The sequence below is a fragment of the Centrocercus urophasianus genome, unplaced genomic scaffold (genome assembly GCF_019232065.1).
Source record: "Centrocercus urophasianus isolate 14NV4802_14NV808 unplaced genomic scaffold, USGS_Curo_1.0 seq_20, whole genome shotgun sequence".
NCBI classification, from domain to species: domain Eukaryota; kingdom Metazoa; phylum Chordata; class Aves; order Galliformes; family Phasianidae; genus Centrocercus; species Centrocercus urophasianus.
Genome location: NW_024884756.1, coordinates 6,076,331 through 6,088,841, shown reverse-complemented (window position 1 = coordinate 6,088,841; position 12,511 = coordinate 6,076,331). Strand labels below are relative to the sequence as shown.

The 12,511-nt window shown below is 44.8% G+C and overlaps 1 protein-coding gene across 1 annotated transcript in view; it reads right to left on the bottom strand.

The window, feature by feature from the left end:
• Positions 1 to 12,005, bottom strand: part of FAM171B (family with sequence similarity 171 member B) — a 39,058-nt gene extending 27,053 nt beyond the window's left edge. Inside the window, exon 1 of the mRNA XM_042822367.1 lies at positions 11,861 to 12,005. Coding sequence (XP_042678301.1) covers positions 11,861 to 12,005 — 145 coding nt within the window. The remainder of the gene's footprint in view (positions 1 to 11,860) is intronic.
• Between the last annotated feature and the right edge of the window lie 506 nt (positions 12,006 to 12,511).

Sequence of the window (12,511 nt, the reverse complement as noted above, 5' to 3'; positions counted from 1 at the left end):
ATATTGAAAACCTGACGTTTCACCACCCAAGACTTAACATGTTAGCTCAAAGCATATGATAAGACAGAGGTTTCATATCAAATCATATTTCACAAATTCTACAGCATCGGCATACTTGCATAACTAATAATAATTTCAGTAACATTCAAAATGAACACGTACTAGTGATGCTGCAACGATGACAATTACCATAGCAACTTAGCATTTTTATTGGCTGCTATTTTGTTGCATCAGCCAGACTGGCTGTCAGAAGGATGGTTACTATGGAAGCTGGGAATTCACCTCCTGGAGCAAAGCAGATGGGCAGACGCGACAAATTGCTGTGGTCTGCAGAGCTTCACTTCTTTAGGATTAATTTCTTCATTTTAAGTAACTCGTTCTGTAATCTTAGGGAAGATAGATGACGAATATACAACATCAAAGTCTTCAAACATGCATCAAATGAAGAAAAGACTGTGAGTGGAAGAGGTTTAAATGAACAAGCAAATGCCAGTAATAACTCCCAACACCTTCAGAACCTCAGAGCACCTCTGCATACGTAGCTCAGAAGCTACTGTAAGTTTTCTGATCTCAGTTTACTCAGTTGCTGATAGTAAATGTGACTGCCTGTACCATTTACCTCACGTCAGAACTGAGGGAATGAAAAAGACTGAGTACTACAATTCACAATTCCTTACACGGTATTGAGCAGAAAGGGCGGAAGGAAACATCAAATCCTGCACAACAGCTTATTTCAACTGTCATGTCTTAAATTCCCACCCTACATTTTATACTCAGGAATCAAAAAATGAAAATCCATCAGCACAAGCCTACTGTGTGATAAGCAAACACCATGCATTTCCCACTCCTGAAGCTGACAATCAAACCACTGTTACGTGGATATAAAAATTCATTCAGCACCATCTCTTTGATGAAATGGTATCACTTCCTACAGAAAAATTTCCAATGATTTGTCCATCCTGCCCCTTAATGGTCCATGCACTGCAACAGACAAAGAATATTCCAGTAGCTTTAAAGCATCAGGCACCTTACTTGAGCCTCATAGGTTAGGGTCTCACCTATTCATCTCACCTATTTATTAGTGGTGGCTAGTAAGAACTAGCCGGTAAAAGATCTGTACAAGTTCAAGCATCCCCTTAATCTGACAGAGAATGAAAACAAATGCACAGAAAGACAAAGCAATACCCTCTTCAAACACGACATTTAATGCCCTGTAGGTTTAAGCTTAAGACAGATATGCCTGTACAAACTCACAGCAGAACAGCATAACCTACGAGCCAGTAACTCAAACATCAATTCATTCCACTCAGGAATTGCAAGGGAAAATCACCGATGCTTTCAATGACACCATTCAATAACACACTGGTCACCTCTCTCGGCTGAAAACACTTCTCTTCCCTGACAGCTGCAAGATCACGTGCACTGTTCATCTCTTCCAAAGGATAAAGGTCCCCTAAGTCCCTCAGTAAGGCCACTCTGCAGAGATGTTATGGAGAAAATGCAAAGTTCACAAGCCAGTGTTTCCTCACTGAAGTCTTGTCCACATAGGAGAGGAGTTGAAGGCAGTAGATAGGAAAGGCATATCGCAGCAACAAAATGAGCACCCAATAACGTACTCTGTCTTTCCTACACCAGCTTTAACAAAGCTGAGTTTCACAAACTGAATTATTAAATACCACGTCAATAAATACGATACTTCTACAAATACAATTGCAAATGATGACAATGATTAAATGTTAGTGATTATTAATTTCACGAAGTGAAATTCCACATATCTCATAAAAGATCTTGACGTAATAGCTCCCAGATCAGATGACCTACAAAGCTGCAACAGCCCCCACAATACAGCTATAAAGCTGCAACCATGTCCCCACAGTAACACACCGCTTCCGCACACAGTGATGCCACCCAGCTAAGGGTGATACTGAGCACAGGAACAAAGCGGCCATCACTGCTTGGAATCATTATCGCCTCACCACAGCTCAGCAGGGCCTCCAGGGCACCTCACCACAGCCCTCCAGGGCCCAGCTTAGGGACAGCCGTTTGAAATGGACATGCAATTATCTGCTCCCCAGCTGCGTCCCCAGCACAAACACCCGGAGACAAACTAGTTCTCCCTGCACAGCAAGCAGCCGAATTCCTGTAGGGAGTAATTGGAGAACAACTTAGCACCATGGAAACCTCTCCAAGATGATGAAAAGGGTTTTATCGACACCAAGACTAAAAATGGGACATGAAGTACTGTTTTCTCCCCAACATGCTCAGATTCACCCAGCACCTGTGACACGGGGCCAGCTTTTGCAAAGCTGACACAGCTCCAACTTCATGGGGGGAAACAGATCCACTTAGTCATTTCTGAGACTATCTGTCCCATGAAATTAAAATCAATCAATCAGAGACACTACAGCACAGGGACAGGTTTCCTATGTTGAGCTTAGAAAGAGAGAGAAATAAAAAGAAACCTGACAAGTAATTAAAAAGCAAGCAGACACAACGATCTTTTTGCCCAACACCAAAACAGTGTGCATTATTTTCACCAATATTTTGTCGGGTCTCTATTTCAGCCAATTTAATTATAGAATGTTCTCAGTGTTCGTGGTCTATAATCCAAATAAAATCTCTCCAGTGAGAGTATACATTTTCTCCCTTACTTTCACAAACAATGAATTAAGCTCCTGCTATATTTATTACAGAAGGTAATTTGTTATTAACAGCTTCCACTGTTCCTAACGTGCTCTAACGATGTTCTGCATTCACCCAGCATAAAAATACTGATTTCTCCTGATCAACCACTTCATGAAAGATGTCAGAAAAGAAAAAATATTTTCCAGAATGCCATTAAGAAGCTTTTCTTAATTCCATTAACGTCTCTAACAGTTCAAAGGGGCAAGAATCACCTCATTCATTCCAGCACAGTGCCCTGGATCTTCCAATGCCTTGACATCACTGACGTTTTTCCCAGTTTAGCTCGCATTAGTGCAAGCAAATAATCACAGGCAAATTCTCAACCAGCTTCACGACATCATCAAAAATTACTTACAGGAGAACATTCCAATTAGCTGCATTTGGGAACACTGCCCACATAAGTCTGTAATAATAATTAATAATAAATAAATTTGGTTCCCCGACAGATTTTACAACCCAAGAAATCCTTACCAGGGGGCAGGAAGGCCATACTGCACACTGCTATCAATTTCAACTGACTGAGCCAACTGCAGACAGAGCATTTAGAAAACAGCCCCAATTCCTGTTGCAAAGGATGTAATCCCACCTTCTAATTTATACTCACTAGCGGAAAAGAATGTACCCCAAAAATGAAATCCGTGGAAGAACACCAAAGGCATGCTGCATTGCATCAACAGCACCATAGCAAGCAGAGAAATTAAGTCTTTTTACTGCAGCTAGAATCAGCATTTGTTACATTTGGGGTTGCTTCAAAAAAAAAAAAAAAAAAAAAAAAAAGCCATTCAGCAGAGGAGAAGCAAGATCAAGATGGTCAGGAGGCAGGAGCACAGGTCAACTAGGAGAGATTATGGGAACCAGGCTTGGCTAACCTTGCAAAGAAAAGGCTTGAGGGGACCTAAACAAGTCTCTTATAGCCAAGGATTTGCCAAGATGACAGCCCTATTATGGTTGTGGTGAGTGGCAGGATTATCAGACACAACAGTCAGAGACCAAAGGAAAGGATCTGACTGGACACGAGGAAACTCTTCTTTTCTCTGCGAACAAGAAAACTTTGCAATGAATTCTCCTGCGAGGTTTCAGGATCCCTATTGTTGCACGGCCTGACAGGAAAATGCCCCAAGCCCCTGCTCTGAACTCAGCAACAACCCTGCTTTAGGCACGAGGTTGGACAAGTGCTCCTCACACTTCATGCTTGCAGGTCCTCACAGTCAGTTACTTCAAAAATGACAGAAAACATTGCAAAGGGAAAAACAGACAAACAAAAAAACTCCAACAAAGAGCAAAGCTGGTTCTTAAACCACCAAAGGTGTGTTACTTAAACACGCTTAGTGGGCCTGCCTGCTTGTTTTAGGGGAACAGAAGCACCTGGCAGTTTGCAGCTCAGAGCTTGATGCAAGTTGTACAGATAAGGAAACGGGATGAAAAGACAAAATATGCTTTGCATGATCTTACTGCAACTCGCTGTCAGTGAACACAGACAATGATGATTACGAAAGGAAAAGCCTTCAGTATGAATAACGTAAGGATTGATTGGACCTGCAGATTAAAAAAAAAAACAGCAGCTGCATGCACACAGAACGAAGGTTAAAAAAAAAAAAAACAAACAAAAACTGGTGACAAATAGGACTAAAAGACGGGTCGACCACAGGAAAACATTCCAGAGGAAGCAGATGAACTATTACTGACCACGTAGAAACTTAAAAAGCCACATCTCACTCTTTTCTGTAGAACAGGCTGTGTGCTAACAGGTCAGTGCACCAATTTATCTGGCTACGACTCCTCTGCTGTCAGCCAAAGCACTCGAGCGAACGCTCAGACCCATGAGCTGAAGCACACACTCATCAAACCACATTCCACAGACATCACAGCTCTTCTGGGGTGCTCTGCTCATGTCAATAGTGCACTTCAACGTGAGAACACTGCTGTGTCCTAATGCACATGGCTCAATATCTGCCTCACACCCACTACGTTCGATACAAAAGGCACTACAGCTATTAATCTACCATTTGCAGGGAAACTGCTACAGCAGGCAGTAGTTCACACGAGATTCATATCAAAGCATCTAAATCTTTCAAAATGGGAAAAAACCTGAAGACAGAAGGTCTAAAATATTCTTCCTGCTCTCTAACCTACCCAGAGCCACAACCTATTTCCACGTCATTTCAGTAGAGGCCACCTCTGCCTCTTACACTGATATGACTGCACCGTCCTAGCCAGCACTAACAAGAGGAGATGCAGAATGCTGTAGTGAGGAGGGTCCCCTGGAAAGCCCAGCAGGGGGATCTGAGCCTGTAAGCTAATATCCCATTCTCACATGGAAAAAGGAAACAATTGTGTCCTGAGGTCTGAACATTTCTGCCTTTCAGTCATTCCACGCTGTTCCTTGGCCCCCACTGTAAAGCTTAATTACAGCCTGGAAGAAAAAGACAAGAAACTGAAGGGGAAGAAGGAAGAACAGAACAGGAACCTGATAGGATTCATGTCTGCACTTGGTGTGCCTTAGGCATGCAGACAGTAAGGAACCTCACTCCTTAGCCCTGCCAGCCATAGCAGGCCATGCAGGATGGCCCCAGGATCTACATCAGACAGGAACACACAACACTGTGGTCACGGCACACGCAAACAATAATATGCAGAGCTGCCAGTAATCTGTTTCTAAGAATACAATACCTGCTACCAGCCAGAGGACAGCAGAATCACTTGGAAACTACTAGTCTGAGCAGCCAGTCTAACTGAGCAGGAAGAAGGAAGGTCTTTCCACATTATCTCCACAGATGACAATTTCTGGTGCATTTCGTAACACATGATAGTTTGTTGCTTGACAGAACCACTGGTGTGGCACAGAGTCCTATCAATGAAGTGGTGTTTAATGCAATGGGTACTTTAGGAGAGCCTTTCACACAACAGGCTGTCTGCTGCTGCTCACAAGAGCTGGTCACAAGAGCTTGCTCATGCAAAAGTTGGAGTGTGCCCTCTCACAGGGAAACAGCATCACATCTTGATCAACCTCTCTCCCAGACAGGATAGTATCTGCCAGATCACCTTTTCAGTATAGATGGAGTGAATACGGTGAGGCCCATACAGGCATTGCCTTCAATTGTGCCAGTCTCAGATACAGCTTTGACAAACTCCATTTGGCCAAAGCCAGCTCTTCTGAACAGACCTGGAACGCAAACAAAATGATGAGGCACAGACTGAGTGAAGTCCTCCTTACTAAACACCTGACTTAGGAACAGAAGGTACGGCTAAAATTAAATTCATTCCCTTGAGATTTTCACCCCTAAGTTCCCTTGCAGAGGTCATTTCATCAAACACTTCAATGCTGCTGATTGTACAGCTGTGCACATTCATGTCCTCATTTCAAATGTGCTATCATCAATATTTCAAGCTTCATGTTTCCTCAGAAACAGTGAGCGCAAAGCAGGAAGTGCAATAGCCCCTCTGTAGCCTGTAAGAGGCTGTTTCCTGCAGACGTGTGGAAGATGCTATTTAGGAGCACACATACACATGTACTGAAATTCTGCTGGCTATGTCCTGTCAAACCAGATTACGTAGGACAAGCTATCACTGGTGATGTTTTCACCCTACAGAACACAGAAGGGTAATTCAAAACTGCACTAACCTCTACAGTGCAAAGGCCACTCCTAACCAATCGATCTGGGTGCTCCGATGACACACCGGATTGCTCTCAACCTCCAAATCTGGAATTAAACCAGCAGTGATACAGAGGACTCAACTGTTCTATCACATCACACCTCAAATCCTCATCTGCTACAGCAAGGTACAGTGATGATAAAAAATGTGCAGCTTTCTAGGCAAATGAGTAATTCCCTTTTTTTTTTTTAATGCCAAAAAAGAGGTTCATTCTGAATAAGCTTTCCCCTCAGATCTTTGCCTCTGTCTTCAGAGGCTTCATCCACTCAGCCAGCTCACAGATGAAACATACCACAGATCCCCAGTGACACAGATAGCACTTGTATTCCAAATCACTAAACAGCCTTTTTTTTTTTTTTTTAAAGCACGACAGCAACTGGGTGAATGTTTTTTACATATCAATTAGTCTTTGATAGTGTCTTGCCTGCCAGGAGACTAGGAGAAGCAATGAAACTTGAACAACACAAAGAACTGCAAAAACCACCCCTTGCAACCCACAGCTTCCTGCCATCACTGATGGCTCCCACTTCCTGCCACTTCTGCCAGGCGGAACCACGGATCCCATTTTCATGAATAGTCAATCCTGCCCTTCCTTCTCCCAGCTTTTTTTTCTTTTTTTTTTTAAATGCTGTGTAATATATTCCAGGTTTCACTAAAAATACTCGAAAGCTACCTACCTGTTCAGAACTCTCCAGCACTTTCCCATTTATACCTACGCACTTCACCAAAGTTAGCAAAGTAACATTTTTTTTCTTTGTGCTCAACGACAGAAAATGCCTCAACGACAGAAATGCAAACTCTTCTTTTTCTTCTATTAGGGACAGAATAGCTTAAACTGAGGAACACATGGACAAACAAATGCAATCTCCTCTTTTTTCATTACTCCCTTCTGACTCAAACTACAGATGCTTTATCACCTCTCTCATGCGTCCTAATGCCCCTCCTTGTGTTCTGTTCTATTACTAAGCTTCACAGCAGCACAGAAAGCTAAGTCACTTAAGACCATCAGGTCTAATAAACCAGGACAAGTTTAAGTCTTGCAATCTTTCTGTGCGTTCTCACCTAACTGAGAAACCACTACTACAGATTTCAGAGGCTGAGAAAATTCAGGAGCAACTAAATAGCTCTTTTCCAAGCTCCTATCTAGGAGGTGCAGTTGGTTGTTTGAAATTTCATTGCTGCTTGCACAAAACCGTTTTGTTGTTGCATGCATGTAATACTTTTGCAGTTCTTTTTGATAATGAATTGTTTTCCATATCGCAACTCAGTCTCTCCTAAGTTTCATGGAAGTTCTTTACATACGAAACATACCAATTCCCAACAAACATTTACATCTGAAATAATTTAAAGCATTAAAAATTCTCTTTTGTCAAAAATCCTCAGCTAGGTCCTCCATGTCCAAATAGTAAGCAAGTAGTATAATTTCACTCATAAGCTTTGATACCTTAAAAATACATCATCTGCCCTGACACCAGTTACATTCCAATACCAACTGGGTAAGAAAAACATTTTCCTGGCTGTCTGAAACAATTAACCCCAGAGCTGATTAGAGCTCTTTAATTAGAGAGCCCTGACTTTTTCAGCACAAACTGTTAAAACTGCTCAATTTTCTTCTTAGTAAGAGCACTGCACCATTTCCTATACAGCTTTTAACTCCTCACTCATTTTTTCAGGGTCTCTGCCTGCACCAGAAGCTCTGAAGCAGCACTGGGTTTATTCCTACCCTACTAATGCCTGCCCACTGCCTAGAGGGGCAAGACACCACCAAGCAACGAATCATTCACACAGCACTGTATTATTAAAACAAACAAACAGAAGTGGATGACAATTCATTATCACTAACTCCAATCAGATTGACAGAACAAGCTATCAAAACCAAACGCAAGACAGTGTCAGAAATATTTCTGTTTCATTATTTCAGAAGAAAGGACACACAAGAAAGCTACCTCCTCCTTGAATGATCAGAACAAATAAGACAAAGAAGTTTAGAAAAATTTTAGTGAGAAATCCCTTGTCTAGAACATGGCTTCAAATTAGATAGCAACTTAATACCAGAGGCAAATAGATAATGCTGAGAAACAGGCACAGAACCCAATTGCACAGGCAGCATCCAGACATGGCTGACAAAAGCAGCCTCTTATTTTCTTCAGAGCTTTCCAGCATTCAAGTATTTCTCTTATCAGCCTCAACCAACAGAGCTGTCACCTGCTACCGCCTGCATTTCACCCAGCAAAAAAACAAGCTGATCTGTCGTGTACAAGGCCACCTGCCATTAAAAAAAAAAAAAAAAAAAAAAAAAATCAGCAAAAGAAAAGCGAAATAAATAAGTTTCTTTTCCCTGAATTCATAACATAATGTAGATTGGAGATGATTTATTATGTTGGAAGGCAAGTCAAGTCTTTCCTTGTTGATGCTGGGATCTCAAAGGGTATGGCGAGTACCCACAGAGCAAAACATGCAGTGATACGACATATGCTTAAGGACATGACAATTAGTATTCTTCAACACAGTTTAAACCTAACTTCATGTTGTTTTTTTTGTTTTCTTTTTTGAGACCTTAATAAGGTGCACGTCTTCCTATTTATTTACACATACTGTGGTAGCTCCTACTCACACAATGGCTGTTTTTCCCCCAGCACTGTTCATTCAGTACACATCAGATCTGCCACAGAACCGAGGCAGTTAAGTGTCACGTATGCAATTAGGGGTCTCTGCTTAAATTACTGCACAGGATCTACATGATAACGAGAATAACAACGAACCACTTCCAGAATATCCACGCTTCTTAAACATTGTCAACTACAACCCCCATACCTCCTGCAAAGAATGTGCGTTGATACACATTAGCAAAGAAAATAAATAAATAACATTTGCCAGGATCAAAGCCACGACTATGATTTACTGCCTCCTGAATCCTGCGCTCAAACCCACAGACCCAATGCTGAGTATCTGAAGCTCGCACTGACTTCGCTTTGATCACCGCTGCACACCAGAGCCCAGATGTCTGAACAGAAAATGGGAAAACTCCCTACGAATAACAACAACCAAGACAGGCTCTCCACTTTGGCAATCAGCACCTTCACCACAACGGCTGGCTTTCTCTTCCTGAATACTTTCTTCTATAATTTGGAAGAATAGCTACATTCATTAGATAGCATGAGTCAGAGTAACTTCTTGAACCAAGTCTCTCTTGTGCACATTTTCATTGCCTACCCTTCAGTATTTTATTATTTCTCCTGGCAGCGGTGGGTTTGTTGTTGTTTTTAAGGGAGAAGAAAGAGGAGGAGAACAGAACAACTATTCAATCACACGCAATGGCCTCCTCATCACTCCGCTTCCATGTTAGCAGTACATTGTGCACCCCAGCACCCTCACACACAGCTGTGCAGACGTGAGCATCTCTTCCTAAGCAGCATGTTAATTACTCTGGCAGAAGTTTGTTAAGCCAGGAGGGAATCGATCTGTTAAACTGCATAATTAGCCCGGACAGAGAAGGGACATGGATATCAGAGTGTCAAACGAGAAAAGGTTGTGAACTCCAACCTCAGCTCTCTGTTCTAGGAGGTTATGTCTCCTTCTCCCTTTCAACACTGGAATCACAAACAACCAGCACGAATCCAAACTCAGGTTTCTCCCCTTCCGCTTGCCTGCAGATCCCCAGCACAGGGTCTGCAGCTGCTGCAGGAGCGGCCTTTCAGAGCACTGCCCTTAGGGAACGCTCTGCTGCCAGCATCCTGCGAGCAAAGCAACAGCCATTTATCCTGCCTGCCTTTCGGCACTGAGCCATCACAAGGACAGCTCATTGAGAGGGGGTGGGACACGAACATCTGATAAAACCAGGTCCAGAGTCAAGCCATTACTTTTTAAAATTTCAGAGGCGTCAAGATAACAAAAGTTACCCACAGCACTCGATCGAAAGGAAATGCCACATGAAATACAGCAGCGCTTAGCAGATTTCATAGGAGGTTTCCTGATGGTGATTAGCTTGTTGCTTTTTAAGATTTATCACTGTAGGCTTTATCAATTTGTTATGACAGGAAAAAAAAAAAAAAAAAAGATGATTTAGAAAGCCAGCCCAACGAGTGAAACAAGGCTGTAGCTGTGGTTAGACGTGACATAACCAAATGCTAAGGGCAGTACAAATGATTGCTTCTAACATTCGTAAGGTGGGATTGATTATGAAAGCTACATCCCATATTATCATTTCAGCACTTGCAAAGCCACGAGACACAGTAAGCAAATAAAGCAAAGCAGCAACCGCCAGGCACGTGGATCTGCAACAGCCACAACTGTGAACAAATGGTGCTGGGGTCAGACTGGGTACCACAGGGATTTTGGCAGCACTGATGGCAGCAAGGTCCCAGAGCTTCTCAGAACAAAACACAATCAATACACAAATCCAGAGAGAACCAGCAAATCACAAAAAACGGTCTTTTTTGCTGGTTTTAATGAGCAAAACGCTGGCTGCACAAGGTAGAAATGCTGACAGTGCCTTTTCACAGTGGTGATGCATGTCACATTCCTCTGAAAACAAGAAGAGAGCCAAAATAACAAGAAAAGAATCTGTTCCAAAGGAGGACAGCCTTCCTCGCAGTCCTACAGGTAAGACCTTTTAACTTAAAGCAATTAAAAAAAAAAAAAAAAAAACAACCAATAAACCACAAAAATCAAATTAATACATTTCTAAGCACGTATCAGGAACATTTAAGCATCTGTTCACATTCTACCCAATGTGGCTTCTTGCTTCCCACATTTAAGAACTTACAAGACCATAATTTGGGATTTTTTTCCCCTTCCTTTGTGCTCGTTTCCCAGTTAACATACACACCTTGGTGTGCACGCACTTCGATTCCACAGCAATGCTAACCATATGCCCAAAGCTAAGCATACATTACCTTCTCGGAGGCAGCTGGAAACAGAAACGCACAGGCGGCACAGCCAAGCATATGCTTCACCGAAACCCCAAATGGAACCCGGGTGCTAAAAGAGCTTCAATAATTAACGCCTGAAACCGCTCCGGGATCCTCCGACGAAAGGCAATACGTCAAGGCAAACGTTAGCCTGCTCCTAACTCGAGCCCTAAAGGCTTCAGAACGCATCTACAAATGCGACGACGAACGCCTCGCGGTGGCCGCAGCTCCGCGCGTGGATACGGCGGCGGCCGGCGGTGATTCGGCGGCTCGGCGCCCGCCGAGGACGGCACCCCGCGAACGGCACCTCGCGGGGCGCGCCGCGCGCCTCCCTTCCCTCACCTCCCCTCCCCTCCCGCCTCGGGGCAGCCGCGCTATCAAAGATGGATCCCGCTCCGCTTGGCTCTTCTCTCGCAGCCTCCGCGCAGGTACGACACAGCCGCACCAACACGGTTCTGCTCCGCCCGACCCTGCGCCACAGCCGCTTATCTCCCCCGCCCCATTTTAATGCTTCGCGCAAACGGGGCTCCTCGGGGTCGCGCTCCCCGCGGAGGGAGAGGAGAATTCTCCTCAGGGAAGGCGGGAAGCGACGGCAGGTCAGGGGCCGTTACCTGAGGCCGCCGAGGCGGGGGCTCCCCCCGGTAGCGCCGCTCGCTCCGGCTGCAGGCGGGTGGCGGCAGCCGCCGTCGACCGTCCCCTCAGCAGCAACAGCAGCGCCAAGAGCAGAGAGGAAAGCGGCCCGCGGGTCCCCGGCATGGCGGGCAGCCCGCGGGCAGCGGAGGAGCATCGCGAGCGAACACCGCACCGGGAGCTCCGGCCCAAGCGGCCGCTGAGCCCGCCCCTCCACTACGTGCCGGGGCGGGGCCGCACGGGGGGGCGGTGCTGGGGCTGCGGCGTTCCGTTCGCGCGCCTCCGCGGGTGGTGACCCAGCCGTATGCCAGGCATCGCCGCTCTTTCACAGGAGTTTTTCCTTACACCCGAGCCCAGCCTCCCTCAGCGCAACCCGTCCTGTCACTGGTGCCCGGGAGCAGAGCCCGCAGTGACAATGAGGTGAAACGGCTCTGGCAGCAGCGCCGGGGCCTCACCGCCCTCGGACTGAACGGTGTCCATCATCTGCAGGGCTAAGTGCTGAAAGCGTGTGGGGACTGCCTCGCTGAGCATTTCATGACGGCACCGACGCGGCCGTGCCTTGATTTCAGAGAGGCAGGTGCTGAAGCTTTTCCATGTGTTGCTTCAGTAGTAAACGAGTTTCTTCAGAAGGT